The sequence below is a fragment of the Heterodontus francisci genome, chromosome 5 (assembly GCF_036365525.1).
Source record: "Heterodontus francisci isolate sHetFra1 chromosome 5, sHetFra1.hap1, whole genome shotgun sequence".
NCBI classification, from domain to species: domain Eukaryota; kingdom Metazoa; phylum Chordata; class Chondrichthyes; order Heterodontiformes; family Heterodontidae; genus Heterodontus; species Heterodontus francisci.
This window is the reverse complement of record NC_090375.1, coordinates 9467624-9485700: the sequence shown is the minus strand read 5'-3', so window position 1 is coordinate 9485700 and position 18077 is coordinate 9467624. Positions and strand designations below refer to the sequence as shown.

Below are 18077 nucleotides of genomic sequence, written 5' to 3'. Positions count from 1 at the left end.
CTGAGATGAAGAGAAATTTCTTCACTCAGAGGGTGTGATTCTTTGGAATTCTGTATCCCAGAGGGTTGTGGATGCACCATCATTGACTATGTTCAAGGCTGGGATAGACAGATTTTTGATCTCTCAGGGAATCAAGGGATATGGGGAGCGGGCAGGAAAGTGGAATTGAAGCAGGGGATCAGACATGATTGTATTGAATGAAGAGCAGGCACGAAGGGACATATTCCTACTCCTGCTCCTATTTTTTTTATGTTTTTATGTTCTTATCTGTGTCCTCTGGTAACTGACCCTTCTACATGTGGAAATAGTTTCCCTATTTACTCTCATCAAAACCTTTTATCATTCTGAATGCCTCTATTAAATCTCCTTTTAGTTGCTCTAAGGAGAACAATCCCAGCTTCTCCAGTCTTTCCACATAACTAAATTCCCTCATCCTTGGAACCATTCTCAACAACGTCCTCTGCATCTACTCTAAGACTTTGACATCCTTCCATAACTGTAGTGCCTAGAATTGGACACAATACTTCAGCTGCGGCTGAACAAGTGATTTAAAGAAGTTTAGCAAAACTTCACTGCTTTCTTACATTACTGTAAATAGCCTTTTCAAAGGATGCATTAATGCAGTGTATATTAGAATGACTAGACATTTGCTGGCAAGGCTGGTACTTATTGCCCATCCCCAACCTTTTTCTTGAACTTCTGCAGTCTATGTGTTTTTTTTTATAGTGGTTTAAAACAACTGAGTGACTTTCTGGGCCACGTCAGAGAGTCAACCACATTAGTTTGGGACTGGAGTCACATGTAGACCTGGACTGGGTAAAAACAGCCAGTCATTCCCATTTTATCACAGTCTGGGGGGGGGGGGGGGTCAGGGAGTTTATATTACTCTCCAATGGATGGCATTTTATTTACCTGATTCTTCTGCTTCATTTAATGCTGTGTTAAAATCAGCAATGTTTGGAATGTTGTCTGATGTCTTGTTGAAGTTTTCCACATCAGAAATTATCGGCTGCAATTTATTCATCACTCTGCCAACAATTTCATTTGCTTCATTAGCTGCATCTTTTGCTCGGCCTAAAGTCTCTCCGACATCATCTGAAAAAAGAACATATTGAAAATGTTACTTTAGTAACAACAGGATATACTAATGATAGGACTTCCTTGTGAGCTTTGGAGATTAGGGGATGATCTAATTGAGGTGTTTCTAAGTGCATTGCTAATACTTCCTTAATAATAAATTCCAGCACTTTCCTGACAACTGATGTCAGGCTAACTGGCCTGTAATTCCCTATTTTCTCTCTCCCTCCTTTCTTGAAGAGCGGTGTTACATTTGCTAACTTCCAATCTGACAGGACCGTTCCAGAATCTAGGGAACTTTGGAAAATCATAGCCAGTGCATCCACTATCGCTGAGGCTGTCCCTTTTAGACTCTAGGATGTAAGCCATCAGATCCTGAGGATTTGTCGGATTTTAGTCCCTTAAGTTTCTCCAGTATTTTTTCTGTGCTGATATTAATTACCGAATTTCCTCACTCTTATTTGCCCTGAGCTTACCCTCTATTTCTGGTATGTAACTTGTGCCTTCTACTGTGAAGACAGACACAAAAGGCTGGATTTTATATTTTCTATGAACGGCCAATTAAGGGCCTCTTCATGCCGCCACTTGGGGCAGGTGCCTTGTAAAGCGAGGCGCACTCCTTGTGGGCTTGGGGGCTGGGGGTGGTCCCTCCTCTGTGGGCAATCGGTAGCCCACAGAGGACCCCCCCAGTGGCAAAACCTCCACTACCGTGGAGCCCTCTCCCCATGCACTTCACACCCACCCTCTCACCCACCCCCTCACTGGGCCTTCCAGACCGGCCCCGGCGACCTCGCCTTACTTACCTGAGGTCTGGGGTTCCACCAGTGGCACTGCCAATACTGCTGAGGTACCGGCCCTATGATTGGCTGGCAGCTCTTGGAGGCAGGATTCCCCACCTTTAAAGGGATGGGGATCCCAGCTCCAGAACAATGGAGGATCACGCCAGGAGGAAGAGGGGATGCGAAAAGGTTAAGGCAGGGTTCCCCTGCCTTTTCTGCCCAGTGCTGGCAGCCCCGCCTTCTCCACAAAATCCAGCCAAAAATATTTGTACAATGCCTTTGCCATTTCCTCATTCCCCATGATAATTTCTCCTGTCTCTGCTTCTATGGGACTAATATTTATTTTAGCTACTCTCTTCCTTTTTATATACTTGTAAAAGCTCTTACAATCTGTTTTATATTCCTGGCTACTTTACTCTCAAATTTATATTTTTCCTTTTTTATCAAATTTTTGGTGTACCTTTACTGGTTTCTAAAACGCTTCCAATCCTCAGACTTACTACTATTCTTTGCAACATTATAAGCCTCTTCTTTTAATCTAATACTATTCTTAACCTCCTTAGTAAGCCACAGATGGATCTTTCTCGCTGAATTTTTGTTTTTCAATGGTATAGGATCACAGGAACATAGGAGCAGGAGTAGGCCATTCAGCCCATCGAGCCTGGCTCACCATTCAATATGATCATGGCTGATCACCCACTTCAATGCCTTTTTCCCACACTATCCTCATATCCCCTTATGTCATTTGTATTTAGAAATCTGTCAGTCTCTGCTTTAAACATACTCAATGACTGAGCTTCCATAGCCCTTGGGGGTAGAGAATTCCAAAGATTCACAACCCTCTGAGTAAAGAAATTTCTCCTCAGCTCTGTACTAAGTGGCTTCCCTCTTATTTTGAAATTGTGTCCCCCGGTTCTTGACTCCTCAACCAGGGGAAACTTCCTACCTGCATCTACCCTGTCTATCCCTTTAAATACTTGTAGGTTTCAATGAGATCACCTCTCATTCTTTGAAACACTAGAGAATACAGGCCCAGTTTCTCCAATCTCTCTCCATAGAACAGTCCCGCTACCCCGGGAACAAGTCTGGTGAACCATCGTTGCACTCCCTTTATGGCAACAATATCCTTCCTGAGGCAAGGGGATCAAAACTGTACACAGTACTCCAAGTACGGTCTAACCAAGGTTCTATATAATTGAAGCTAGACTTCACTACTCCTGTAGTCAAATCCTCTTGCGATAAAGGCTAACACACCATTAGCCTTCCTAATTGCTTGCTGCACCTGCATGTTAGCTTTCAGTGACTTAATGGCGACGACACCCAGGTCCCTTTGAATATCGCCACTTTCTAATCTCTTAACATTTAAAAAATACTCTGCACATATATTCCTCCTACCAAACTGGATAACCTCACATTTTTCCACATTATATTCCATCTGCCACAATCTTGCCCATTCACGAAGTCTGTCCAAATTCCCTTGAAGCCGCTTTGCATCTTCCTCATTACACACATTCCCACCTAGTTTTGTGTCATCCGCAAACTTGAAAATACTGCATTTGGTCCCCACATCCAAATCATTGATATATATTGTGAACAGCTGGGGTCCAAGCACTGATCCCTGCGGTACCCACTAGTCACAGTCTGCCAAAGTGAGAATGACCTGTCTATTCTACTCTCTGCTTTCTGCCTGTTAACCAATCCTTAATCCATGCCAGTATATTACCTCCTATCCCACGTGCCATAATTTTGCTAATCAACCTCCTTTGGGGGACTTTATCAAAAGCCTTCTGAAAATCCAAGTATACCATGTCCACCCACTCCCCTTTATCAATTTTGTTAGTAACATCCTCAAAAAACTCCAACAGGTTCGTCAAACATGATTTTCCATTCATAAATCCATGATGACTATGCCCAATCAGATTATTATCCAAGTGACCATTTATCACATCCTTTAGAATAGATTCTAGTATTTTCCAACAACTGATGTAAGGCTTACAGGTCTGTAATTCCCTGTTTTCACTCTCTGTCCCGTCTTAAATAGTGGGGTGACATTTGCAACCTTCCAACCTGCAGGAACCGCTCCAGAATTGACAGAATTTTGGATGATCATCAATGCATCCACTATCTCCATAGCTATCTCTTTCAACACTCTGGGATGTAGAATATCAGGTCCTGGGGATTTATCAACCTTCAGCCCCATTAATTTCTCCAATGCAACCTTCTTCCTAATACTAATTTCCTTCAATTCCTCATTCCCCCTAATCCCTTGGATCTCTAATTCTGGGAGATTTCTTGTATCTTCCTCAGTGAAGACAGACACAAAGTAAGACAATGTATTTTCGTTGAATATTTTGAATTGTTTCTTTAAATATTTCCCGCTGTTTATTTACCGCCATACGTTTTAAGTCTATTTACCCAACCAACCGTAGCCAGCTTTCCCCTCATACCTACGTAATTGGCTTTGTTTAAATTTAAGATTCTTAAGATTAGGATTAAGTTTAAGATTAGGGTAAGGGTATTAAGGGTCACCGCACCAGGGTGGGTAAATGGAGATGATACAGATCAGCAATGATCTAATTGAATGTCAGAGCAGACTTTAGGGACTGCATAGCCTCCTTCTGTTCCTAAGTTCGTGTGACCTGAACCATCTGACATATGACATGTGAATCCATACCTCTATTTATTTGTTTAATTTTTCTCTGGAGTAATGGAAGATCCAACAGCAATTGATTTTTCTTATCTGTCGCATCACTGAGGCGATTTTTTGCATCTCTCAGTCTCGGATAAAGATCTGCAAAATGACAAGAGTTACAATTTTGGACAGAAGCAAACACTTGCAAGCAGTCATGAAGATCCTGAGATGTCTGTATGCTGAACTATTTTCAAAAATAACTTGTCACGGGGACATTGTTAACACACAGATGCAACAAGTATAGTCTGTGGACTGAATTTTCAAGGCCCCTTCTCACCCCCGGAGGTGGCAGGTGGGGGGTTGTGGGTACCGAAAATGCTGGCGCCAGCCGACATGTCAGTTACAGGATGCCGTTCCCAGCACTAGCAATGATAAAAAGAGCAGTGGGAGGGCAGGACAGGAATGTCGCTCTTCTCCAATTGAGGCCAATTAAGTTAGTTAAAAAGCTCGTTAAAAGCTTGTTGAAGGGGTGGGTGGAATATTTAAAAGGGGCAAATGGATTTCAGGAGCTGTCAGTTTCTGTTCAGCTCAAGGCAGACTGCTACACAGTGGACAGCCAGTCAAGGCAACCCAGGGCACCACCCCTTATGGGATGTCAGTGGGGCAAAGGGGGACTGGGAATTTGGTAAGGAGGAGCCCTTGTCGATGCGCAGGTGGTGGAGAGAGTGGGTAATAAGCAATTGGGCATTGAACAAGATCGTGACTCTGCCCAACAACGGAGCGGCAGAGCAAGGGATAAGGCTGCCAAGGATAATTGGGCAGCCACCTGCCCAAAAAGGAGGCTGCAGCTGACAATGGGGGCACAGCTGTCGGACAACACCCTCTGCAGGAAGGGTGGAACCCTGGGCATCAGGAGGGAACAGGAGAGGAAAGAGGGACAGGAAGGCACCGGAGACTAAGCCCGCAACACAAAATCGACCGCCGAAGACGGAACTACCTGGAGATGACAGAGATCTGATGCTGCAGGAGATTGCGACTCTCCAGGTAGATTGTCACAAACATCTGTGCCCTCATCACCAAAGGCCTTGCATCTCACAGCACTGGTGGCCAAGCCCTGCCAGTAGCTGTCTAAGTCATTGTGGCCTTGATGCTCTTCGCTTCTGGCTCCTAACAAGGATCAGCTGTAGACCTTAGTGGCATCGCGTGAACGGCTGCACCCCACTGGCATCTCACTGGTTACTGATGCCCTCTTTGTCAAAGCTGGACAGTACATTCACTTAACGACAGGCACAGCCTCACAGGAGAGGGCACTGGGTTTCACCTCCAGCGCTGGATTCCCCCATCAACTGCACCCATGTGGCCACCAGGGCACCCAGTGATCAGCCACTCAGATCCTTCATCAGGAAGGGCTTCCACTCCCTCAATATACAACTGGTCTGCGACCACAAGAGCTTCCTCTATGTGAGCGCTCGCTTTCCTGGCTGCTGCCATGACTCCTTCATCCTTCACCAGTCCAGGCTGTTTCAGATCTTCATTCCACCCTCCAAAGTGCGTGGATGGATCCTCAGGGACAAGGGATATCCCTTGAAGAAATGGCTACTGAACCCTCTACAGGAGTCCTAGACAGAGGCAAAGAGAACAATGCAACGAATGCCACCTGCTTGAGCAGGCTGTTGGGCTTCTGAAGATATGATTCTGGTGCTTGGATCAGTCAGGTGGTGCCCTCCAATACTCTCCTGCAAAGGTCTCGGACATTGTGGTTATCAGCTGCGCTTTCCGTTACAGGCGCTCCAGAGAGGTGTGGACCTTGAGGATGATGAGGCCCTGGAAGGACACAGCTCAATGGAGTGAGAGAGAGGAGGAAGAGTAGGCAGAGGAAGATGATGCTAAACAGAGGGGTCCCCCTGTTGCATGATGAGGTGGCCACCTCCTGCCACCCTCCGAGAATAGGACCTCCTGCCTCTCCCTCACGGCCTCCAACATTACATTCAGGTCAGCATCGATGAAGCGAGGGGCTGCACTGCCCTGAGTGCCAGACCTTCAGATCCCCAGTGACATCTCACTTCCCGTTAGTGAAGTGGAAGGCTTTGGCACAAACTGCAGATTTCTTCCTCAGGACAACCAGCGGCCTCAGTGATGGCTGCCATGGGGTGTCTAAATTAGTCCACACTTCATCTGACCAACCTCCATTCCCACCCCCACTGGCTCTAAGTGGACAGGAAACCCATCTCCATACTAATTAAGGGCTTCTGCATGCGTAATCTTAACTTCATTCAGTTTCAGGCGGGTCTCTGACCTGAAAACAAACCCAGCATTTGTTTCCTGCCTCCCTGGCAAAAATCCAACCCTGACAGTGTTGCTCATACAACAGCAGTGCTGCAACTGTTGTTGTGTTTAAGATGCCTAAAAACATCACTTTCAGGTAGTATGGGCCACTATGTTATATACTACCAGCTTTTATTTCAGATTTCCAATGATCTCTTCACGACGATCTTTGGTTGTTTGACATTTTGTGACTGCTTGTTTAATGGCAGATCATCGTCAGAAACCCCACAGACTTGTATTGCTCTAGCCATAGTCCCAAAGGGCCATAGGCATCTCTTCCTATGACAGTTGGTGATGTATAGCTTGAGGGTCACCACTCCTCAAGCATGGGGCAAGGCGAGGAGCCAGGCCTCCCTGAACTACCACGCGCTATTGGCATCTTTCTGCATTTCACACTAGCCGGGTAGCCAATTGAGCTAACCGACCCCTCCACAGACTTGCATGAAATTCAAGTTAAATACTCCACCTGTGTCTAATTTTCTTTCCGCTTCTTTTGTCATGGAAAGAATTCTATTGCTTTTGGTGTTTAAATCAAATGCTTGTCCAGGTAAATCATCCTTCACCACAGCCTAAAAACATGATAAAAAGCAGTCAATAATTCTGCAATGCTGCTGAAACACTCATCCATGCCTTTGTTACCTGCAGACTCAATTATTCCAATGCTGTCCTACCCGACCTTCCATCTTCTACCTCCATAAACCTAAGCTCATCCAGAACTCTGCTGCCCATATCCTACCCTGACCAAGTCCCATTCACCCATCACCCTTGTGCTCGCTGTCCTGCACTGGCTCCCGCTCTAGCAATACCTCCATTTTAAAAATTGCAGCCTTGTTTTCAAATCTCTCCCTGTCCTCACCTCTCCCTATCTCTGTGATCTCCTCCAGCCCTACAACCTTCCGAGATCTCTGTGCTTCTTCTATTTGGCGTCTGGCGCATCCCTGATTTCCATCGCACCACTATTGGTGGCCGTGCTTTCAGCTGCCCAGGCCCTAAGCTCTGGAGTTGCCCCTTAATATTTCTGTCCCTCTACCTCTCCTTCTATAAGAGGCTCCTTAAAATCTACCTCTTTGACAAAGCTTTGAATCATCTGATCTCATAGGCTGAAATTTCCCACATTAGTGTTTTTCTGGACATCGGGGCCATTTTCGGATCGCAAACCCAATCGTCGCAGAAGCGGGACTGCGGTCCAATCTTCTGGAAGGTGTCCAATTAAGTACCCACCTCCAGGATCGCTGTCCAATTAGGGATGGCAGGCAGGTTGAGGAGGCAGGAGGGCGAATCAACACACGCAAATTAAAGGGTGGCCGGCAGCCTTCACAGGGTCTACACTGAGACTGTTGCTGAAGTGAATGGCACAAAAGAGGGCGGAGTGAGATAGATGCACGAGAATGCTGAGGTATTGACAGCTATCTCTGCAGCTCGAGCACTGTCTGCGACAGCAGTCACCAGGAGCTACTCTTGCAATGGCCAGCCCCTGCCTGTGGATGACCTCAGGCTTGCCAATTTCCACCTTTAACACCCAGTCTGAAAGTTATTTTTATGCCGCTCTGACCTTTTGCTGTGCATGTCCCTCTTGTGAGTTGACGAGTTGCAGACACTTTGGGAGTCCCATGCACAGCTGTTGTAATACCATTTTTCTTACAAACTGGCTGATAATTGATTCAATAACAAACACAATTGGTTTCCCGCCACTGTTGGGCGGCTTGCCGCCGTGCACATAAATCGCCTCCAGGAAAAGCAGTAAGAAGTGGGAACATGTCGGCATTCCTGTCCAATGTCATTTTTTCTAATTTTCGCTGCTTCCCCCCAGACCTCCAAAACAACCTCCAAGGGCCTGGGAAATTCCCCCAATAAGAATACAAGAAATAGGAGCAGGACTAGCCATACGGTTGCTCGAGCCTGCTCCACCATTTAATAAGATCATGGCTGATTTGATATTGCTCTTAAACCCGCTTTCCTGCAATATCTCTTCTTGTGGTTCAGTGTCAAATTTTATTAGATAACATTCCTGTGAAGCATCTTGAGATATTTTATTACATTAAAGGTGCTATATGAATGCAAGAACTTAAAATTTCTGTACTGTTTTGCCAGCATAAAGGTGGGAATAAAAATAATAGGGAATTTTCCACTTTGGACAAATTCTGCTCTACTTATGATCGTGGATGTTCCAGGGTGACCTTATCAACATTTATATAGCGTTTTTAATATAGGCAAACGTCTAAAAGTGCTTCACAAGAGTGTTAGCAAACAAAAATTGACACTGAGCCAAAGCACAACCATTAGGAGAAGTGGCTGGAATCTACAATCATAGCACAGAAGGAGGCCCATCATACCTGAGCCTGCTCTTTGGAAGAACTATCCAATTTCTTTATTCGATAATGGGATGTGGGCATTGTTGGCAATCCCTAATTACGCTTGAGAAATTAATCCCACTCCCATGCTCTTTCACCATAACCCTGCAAGTTTTTCTTTTTCAATGATTTATCCAATTCCCTTTTGGAAATTCTGCGTCTACCACCCTTTCATGCAGTGCACTCTGATTATTGACCCTCCTGCCAGTTTCTCCCCATTTACTCTATCCAAATTCCTCATATTTAATTTTTCTGCTAAATCTCCCTTCAACCTTCTCTGCTATAGGAACAATCCCAGCTCCTCTAGACCTTCTACATAACTTACTTAAAGTTTGGTCAAAGAGGCAGCTTTTAAGGAGGGTCTCAAAACAGGGAAAGAGGTGAAGAGTTTTAGGGAAGGAATTCCAGAGCATGGTTTTAAAATTCTCATCCATGTCTTCAAATCCGCCCATGGTCTAGTCCCTCCAATTCTATGTGCCTCCTCCAGCCCTACAATCTTTGATAACTCTGCGTTCCTCCAGCTCTCCCCGTTCTCCAAGGCCTTGAGATCCTTTCCAAAGTGTGCTTCCTGTAATTGGACACAGTACTCCAGCTGAGGCCTTACCAGTGATTTATAGGTTATATATTTATATAGTTTAGTGCATGTTGCTATCCACCCATTCCCAGCATTTGACCAACTGCACTGTCTCCATTGGTCTGACGTTCACCTGCAAAGCATCATCTGCTGCATCCGCTGCTTTGTTGGCCGCTGTCTCTGCTGCATTCACTGCGTTGATTATGTTCTCATAGGCATCGGAGGCGTTAAGAACACGTTGGATTAAGACATCTTGGTTTACCTCTGCTATTGCTCTGGTAGAATGTAAATGATTCAAAACCAAAGTTAAAATTAAAGAAATTTTCTACATAAAATACAGCTGCAACTTTAGAGTTATCCATGGCACAGAAAGAGGCCATTTGGCCCATCGAGTCCATGCTGGCTTTTCACACAGCCATCCAGTCAGTCCCACTCCTCCTTAATGCATGGAACTACCTTATCAGCAATTAGGACCCTTAAAAATTAATTCTTTGAGTTACACAATTTTTTTTTTTAAGAGGTAGATTTGGAACTTTCTATGTTATGGTTGATCCAGCCTTTCAAAAAAAGTTTTCTTTTTGACAAAATCCTAATTAAATCAAATGGCACAAGAATCCAAAGTCAATGAAATGCTAGACCAGAAGTTGGTTGAAAGGTTCAGGAGTAATGCCAAAATGAAGGAGGGTGTTGGCAGGGGAGGGGCTGATACTCGGAAACAGGGACATGACTCAGGGCCTTAGTGTTGTCAACCCCCCAGGATTGTTCAGGAGACTTCAGGAATTAAAGATTAATCTCATAGGCACTGATTCCAGTAACCCTGGAGAAAAAATATTGGGGCATTAAAAAGCTTTTTCATTTATTTCTGAACAGTTTCATTAATTAGTTATAATATTATGGGAGATGGAGAGAAAAAGCTGTTTGACTGACAGTCAAGAAGCATCATTCCGCTAACGGAGAGTCTGATTGCTTTCTGATTGGCCGTGGGAGGGAGATATGCTGGGATAATGGGTGTATTTGGTGACCAATGGCAGGAGTTGGGTGTGGAAGGGTCATATGATGCTATCTCCAGGACTATGAACAATTAGAGTTAGCAATCCTTCTGGATCTGTCCATTGGCCTTGGGTCTTGAGACTACTGTTAGAGAAAGCACCAAAGTCATTCTGGTGAGACTGAAAGAGTGAGGAGCCCTTTGGCATTGCTGGCGAAACCCACAAGACCCTATAATCTTCCTGCACCTCAATGTCTGGGCACAAGAAAATGAAACAAAAAAAGTCCCCTCCTTGCTCATTTAAACAAGTGCATTGTGCCCATACCTACTGCAGCGAATCCCAGAACAATGCAATTCTATAGCACCTTTCATGACATCAGGACATTCCAAAGCACTTTACAGCTCATGTAGTCTTTGATAGTATAGTTTGAAGTATAGTCAGTTTGTAATGTAGAAAACGCGGTGGCCAATTTGTGCACAGCAAGCTTCCACAAATAGCAATGTGATACTGACCAGGTGGCAGGACACATTGTGAGAGTGGTTAGTTAAGCATATGGGATCTTGGGCTTCATAAATAGAGGCATTGAGTACAAAAGCAGGGAAGTTATGCTGACTCTTTATAAAGCTCTGGTTAGACTCTAACTAGAGTATTGCATCCATTTCTAGTCACCACACTTCAGGAAGGGTGTGAGGGTTCTTGAGAGGGTGCAGAGGAGATTTACCAGAATATTTCCAGGGATGGGGGATTTTAGCTACAAGGTTAGGTTGGAGAAGCTGGGGTTGTTCTCCTTGGAGCAAAGGAGATTGAGGGGAGATTTGATAGAGGTGTACAAGATTATGACAGGCTTAGATAAGGTAGACAAAGAAAAGCTGTTCCCATTAGCTGATGGTATAAGGACTAGGGGACAAAGATTTAAGGTTTTTGGTAAGAGATACTGGGGGGAGTGTGAAAAAGAACATTTTAACGCAGTGAATGGTAAGGGCCTGGAATTCACTGCCTACGAGGGGAAGCAGAGACAATTAATGATTTCAAAAGGAAATTGAATGGGCACTTGACGGAAATAACCTTGCAGGGATACAGGTATAAAGCGGGGCAATGGGGTTGACTAGATTGCTCTACAGAGAGCTGTCATGGACTCGATGGGCTGAATAGCCTCCTTCTGTGCCGTAATGACTCTAACTCTTATTGTCTCTCAATGCCATGCATCTTCCCAAGTTGAGAGGATGAGCATGATTGAGATGGCAACATGTGACAGACTACCCAGTCTCTCTCCTCTTACTTGCAATGGTTAGCAAAACCAACTCACTGACCTGTTGTGCCAGTCTGTGTTTGTTGCACACTTTCTCAACTAGCGGAAGTTCTTACGTGAGAACATAAGAAATAGGAGCAGGAGTAGACCGAATGGCCCCACAAGCTTGCTCCACCATTCCACAAGATTATGGCCGATCATCTATCTCAATTCCACTTTCTTGCCATATCCCAAAATCCCTCTCACCTCTGGAGTTGTTTTGACAGCTGATCCAAGTTTTCAGCATGTTTCTCAGCACTGACCACAATAGGCTCCTTGCTGTTTGCCTTTGAGAGCTGTTTAACTTTTTCTTCAAGTGATGATAAGGCTCCATCTAACTGAGCTCCATGTTTTTCATAATCCTGGTTAATATAAAAATGATAAGATATGAGTAAGAATATGAAGTGTTATTTGGTATCATGTCAAGTGCTGGTGATGAGCACTTTCTCTTACCTCCTGACTCTCATCCAACCTTCGGAGCATGTTTTTCAGATTATCAAGGGTGTCATCAGCCATTCGAAGTAAACTTGAGATTTCCGTCTGCTTATCGTCTAATTCATCATGTTTTTTCTGCGAAAATAATTGGATCTTGACTTACTGTATGATGCTACATGTCTTCATATTAAACACTCTTAATTCACACTTTAAAAGGGACACTTTCTAAACATCTCCAGAAATATTCTTTGACTATTAGTAAGTGCTCCAAGTTGCCTGACTATTTGATTTACTCTCCGTCCTTCCTTTGCTGTGCAGAAATATCTTGTAACCTCCTCCAGCCCTACAAACCTCCGAGATCTCTGCGTTCCTCCAATTGCACATCCCTGATTTTAATCGCTCCACCATTGGTAGTTGTGCCTTCAGCTGCCTAGGCTCTAAGCTCTGGAATTTCTTCCCTAAACCTCTCCTTCTCTTGACCTCTCCCTCTTTCTTTAAGTTGCTCCCTAAAACTGATATCTTTGACCAAACTGTTGGTCATCTGCCCTAATATCTCCTTACGTGGCTTGGCGTCAAATTTTGTTTGCTAACACTCCTATGAAGCGCCTTGGGGCGTTTTACTACATTAAAGGCGCTATATCATGCAAGTTGTTGTAGTAGTAGCTGTTCCATGCTTTCCTGCAGTGAAATTGATCTTATTGAAACAGACAAGATCCTGAGGGGACTTGACAGAATGGATGCTGAAAGCATGTTTCCGCTTATGGGAGAGACTAGAACTAGGGGACACAGTTTAAAAATAAAGTAGAGTTGAGGCCACAATCAGATCAGCCATGATCTTATCAAATGGCAGAGCAGGCTTGAAGGGCCGAATGGCCTACACCTGCTCCCAATTCGTATGTTCATATGTTATGCTTGAGATTTAACTAAATGGAAAATAACTTGCACAAAGTAACAATTCTACTCCACAAAACATTATTAAAGGTGCGTATTTACAATGGTATTAACCAAATCATTGTTACTGCATTACAATTTATACCATAGCATCAGCAATAAATGCTGGCCTTGCCAGTGACACCCACATCCCATGAAAGAATAAATAAATAAATGTTATAACCAACTCATTCTGTCTCCTAAAGGAGGTCACCAAGTCCAAGATCAGACGGCAAGATTTAACCTACGAAGGTATCTGTGCCAACTTCCACTTTATTCAACTCTGACCAACTTCACAATAGTTAGAAACATCTGCTGTACGGGCCAATTACTCTGGATTTATATAGCCATTATTGATAAATAATTGCCTACACATGGTGTTTCTAATGAAGAAAGTCAGCACAAGACATTTTGCAGATGCAGAGTCAAAAAATGCCAACTGAATCAAAGGAGTAGATAATAGGCACTGTTGGGGAGGTGAAGCAAGGAGGGGTGGGGGGAGTTGGTGGGTTTGTTGACTGAAAGCTTGGTCAAAGAGGTGGGTTTTAAGGAAAGTCTTAAAGGAATGCCAAATGGAAAGTAGGAGGGGATTTTGGGAGTGATTCCAGAGCCGAGACTCAAGATGGCTGAAAGCACGATTGCCAATCATAGGGAGAAGGGAATGTGAGATGCATCAGGGGTGATGGGTTAGCAGGACTTTATAGGGGTTAGGAAAGGGTACAGAGTTTTGAATGAGCTGAAGTCTCGGAAGTATGGAGGATGGAGGATCAAGAAACAACAACAACTTGCATTTATAGAGTGCCTTTAACACATAGGAAAAGCTCTTAAGCTTTTAATAACATTAATCACATATAAATCAGCTCTACACAACCCCTTGTGCAAGGTGAGGCTGTTGACTTTGGTGATATTTACACAAGCACTTTCAAATATTATACAGTACCAAAAAAAATATAGTACCTTTTTCTGCCAAGAGATGTCACTGGTGTCTTTTGAACAGAGCTGCTTTAAATAATTTGCTTCAGTTGAAATCAGATCCTTTCACTAGCATTAAAATTCAAACAATACAGGTGGCGTTTGCAGGAATATAGGTACAACAGGAGGTCATTCAACCCCTCGAGCCTGTTCGCCATTCAGAGAGATCATGGCTGATCTGTGACCCAACGCTGTATACTCGCCTTTGCCCCATATCCCCTAATACCTTTGGTGAACAAAAATCCATCAATCTCAGATTTAAAACGGACAATTGACCTTGCTTCACTTGCTGTTTGTGGAAGAGAGTTCCAAACTTCTACCACCCTTTGTGTGTAGAAGTGTTTCCCAGCTTCACTCTGAAGAAATTTGATGAAGGAGTTAAGATGAAGTCAAATATTTTTGGTGCTGCATTAGAAAATATATCTTTTTGCCTTAAGAAACTTAAATGGCTTTTTAAAGTTTTTAATCTTGTTGATAAAGGGTTAGGTGCACTAGAATTCTTCTTGCTTACCAGTGCAGCATTAGTATTCAAACTCTGAATTCTGAGGATCTAAATTCTGGACCCTTTCAATCTGAAGTCTAAATGTAGTTGAATGCTATGGACTGTTTATTTTTCTTGATGTGACAGTAGGACAAATCATTCAAATCACTCTGTAATGTTTTCTGTGCGAATTCATGGTTGCACCACAGAATCATAAGGCTCAGAGCAAGGCCATTCAGCCCATCATGCCTCTTTAAAAGAACTTCCAATTTGTCTTACTCCCCCTGATCTTTCCCTATAGTTCTAAAATGTTCTCCCTTTACAAGTATTTATTCAATTTACTTTTGAGAGTTACTATTGAATCTGCTCCCACTGCCCACCTGGGCAGCGCATTCCAGATCACAACAACTCATCATGTAAAAAAATTCACCACTTCTCCCCTCTGGTTCTTTTGCCAATTATCTTAAATCTGTGTCCCTCTGGTTACCACCCCCTCTGCCACTGGAAACAGTTTCTCGTTATTTGCTTTGTCAAAACCCATCATAATTCCTTCAAACACCCTTAATAATTGAATAATGCTGATCAGAAAATCTTTACGAACATTGACTTCGTAACGAAATAAAACTCAACAGATAAATTATGGAATTAATTTCATATTCAACAACAGTCACCTTAATAGCTTCCAGTGAAATGGAATTGATTCTGTTGAGGTCATCAGCCTTTCTAGTTAGATTGGCTGCTTCAGTCATTGCTTCTTGAAGATCCATTAACTTAGACTGATACAAACTTAGTGCATCCTTTATATCACTTGCAAGTTTCTTGTTCTCTTCAATACTTTTTACTAGATTATTCTTAATATGGTCTAGCACTGAAAGATAATAAATAAGAAACAAGTGAGTTACAAGACAACAAAAAGACATTAATAAAAAAAACTACATGCAGATTGTGCCTAGGAGCAGGGAACAGGAGGAGGCCGCTAATCCCCTCAAGCCTGTTCCGCCATTCAATGAGATTATGGCTGATACCTAGGGCAAAATTTTATTGGGGTTGCTGTGTGGTAAAATGCCAAGGCGTTGCATTCAGACGGCTCCCCGATGCAGGCCAGCTGCTGGTCCATTTTACCAGTGGCGGGAACAGCAGCAGCTGGACTGGAGGTGGGTGGCCAATTTAGGCAATTAACGGCCCAATTAAGAGCCATTTTCCCAGGCCACTGGCATTTTGTCGGCAGCGTAGTGACCCTCTCCCAGGTCGGGAGGCCGCCAGCTGCATGGAGGTGGCCTCCCAGTGGTTTCCGGGGAGGGGTGGGGGGTGGGGAACGGGGGGAAAGCCATTGCATTGGGAGGCTCCGTGGCCCAAGGAGGGAGATCCTGTCAGCAAAGACTGCCTCTGCGGCCCCAACAGCACCACTGGAGAGATCACCCCCTCCAATCCCCGGGGCCTGCCTGCCTGGCCCTGGCAGAGAAAAATATTTTCTAACTCCCCTGCGAGGACACCTCAAAATGGAGACCACCACTTGTTTTCCTTGCAGCCTCAGCAGTGGCCGCCTCACTCAGTGGCACTGCCAAGGCTGCAGAGCTGCCAGCTCTCTGATTGGATAGGTAGTGTGAAGAGGCAGCCCACCGTCTTTAATTGTTCAGCGGCCCTGGCAGTGGTCAATTAAGAGGCAGCTGCCTGGAAGATTGCTGCTGCAGTCCTGCTGCCCACCAGTGACATTGGGACTTACCCCTGCCAGTAAAATCTTAGCCCGAGTTTTTATTAAAGTATTACATAAAATTACATTGGCCAAAAAGTCTACGTTTATGCTCCACATGAGCGCCCTCCTACCGTATCAACATATCCTGCTGTCCCTTTCTCCCACATATGTTAATCTAGCTTCCTCTGAAATGCATCTATGCTAATTGTCTCAACCACTCCATGTGGTGGTGAGCTCCACATTCTCACCCTTCCCTGGGTAGAGAAATTTGACCTGAATTCTTTATTGGATTTATCAGTGACTTATTATATTTAAGGCCCTCAAATAAAGTAAGTTACATTGTAAACCTGGAATTCGAACTGAACTTCTAATTGCACGCCTGTCACATTTAAAATAATCTTGTGTGATATACACTGTAACATGTACACAAAGAAAAAAGTGCTGTTGAGAAGACAATGATTAGTTGTTTTTCTGTAAACTGGAGTGAAAATATGACCAATACCTGCACAGGTCATGTCCTGTCAGGCACCACTGGGGGAATGGATTAAAATTTTTAGGACTAACTGTTTCCAGAGATTAATAAATCTATCATTGGAATGCAAATTCACTAAAGATTCCAGCTGTTCACTAATAGGAATGGTTTTCTGTAAGAACTTACAAACTTTATGGACAGAGTGGATAGTCAGAAGCTTTTTCCCAGGGTGGAAGAGTCAGTTACTAGGGGACATAGGTTTAAGGTGCAAGGGGCAAAGTTTAGAGGGGATGTGCAAGGCAAGTTCTTTACACAGAGGGTGGTGAGTGCCTGGAACTTGCTGCCGGGGGAGGTGGTGGAAGCAGGTACGATAGCGACGTTTAAGAGGCATCTTGACAAATACATGAATAGGATGGGAATAGAGGGATATGGGCCCCGGAAGTGCAGAAGGTTTCAGTTTAGACAGGCATCAAGATCGGCGCAGGCTTGGAGGACCGAATGGCCTGTTCCTGTGCTGTACTGTTCTTTGTTTACATCAGGCCAGATTTTGCGTTTTGGTTCAGGACCCTGACCATGGAGTCAAATGCAGGTCCCGACCCCGTGCTGTGCAGCGAATTTTATGGAAACAATGAGGGGCCTCGGCCTCCGGCTGGATAGCCAGTGAGAGACCCATGTTGCCTCCTTTGGGGAAGTTCCACCCACTGAGAGCTGCCAGCCAATCAGAGTCTGGCAGTCCATTTGCTCAGCAGTGCCACCAGGGAGGCGGTGGCTGATCCTGGAATAACACCCACTGGTGGCCCAGGATTGCAGAGTGACCCAAGCCAAAGATAAGTGATGACAGGAGGGGTTTCACAGGTGAGGGTCATGGGGGAGTGGGGTGTAGGGAGGTCGGCAGCAAGGGTAGGGGGGTGGCACTCAGTATGCCCCTCGATAAGGCACAGAATGCCTTTGAGTGAGGCACCCCAACCTCCCCCACCGCACGAGACCACAAGCAACCCACATAGGTTTGCATGTCATGCTCCCTGTGTGGCTACAGGCCTGCCCGCCGCTAGGTTAATACCAGTGGTGATGGGAAGAGG

At 44.5% G+C, this 18077-nt stretch overlaps 1 protein-coding gene across 3 annotated transcripts in view; it reads right to left on the bottom strand.

Moving 5' to 3' along the window:
* The window catches only part of lama3 (laminin, alpha 3), a 456248-nt gene that overhangs the window by 55056 nt on the left and 383115 nt on the right, over positions 1-18077 (bottom strand). For all 3 annotated transcript variants that reach the window (XM_068031084.1, XM_068031086.1, XM_068031085.1), the window contains 7 exons: positions 15505-15701; positions 12469-12585; positions 12223-12377; positions 9872-10013; positions 7280-7382; positions 4531-4647; positions 913-1095 (listed from right to left, as the gene is read on the bottom strand). In XM_068031084.1, the coding sequence (XP_067887185.1) occupies positions 913-1095; positions 4531-4647; positions 7280-7382; positions 9872-10013; positions 12223-12377; positions 12469-12585; positions 15505-15701 (1014 nt within the window). The remainder of the gene's footprint in view (positions 1-912; positions 1096-4530; positions 4648-7279; positions 7383-9871; positions 10014-12222; positions 12378-12468; positions 12586-15504; positions 15702-18077) is intronic.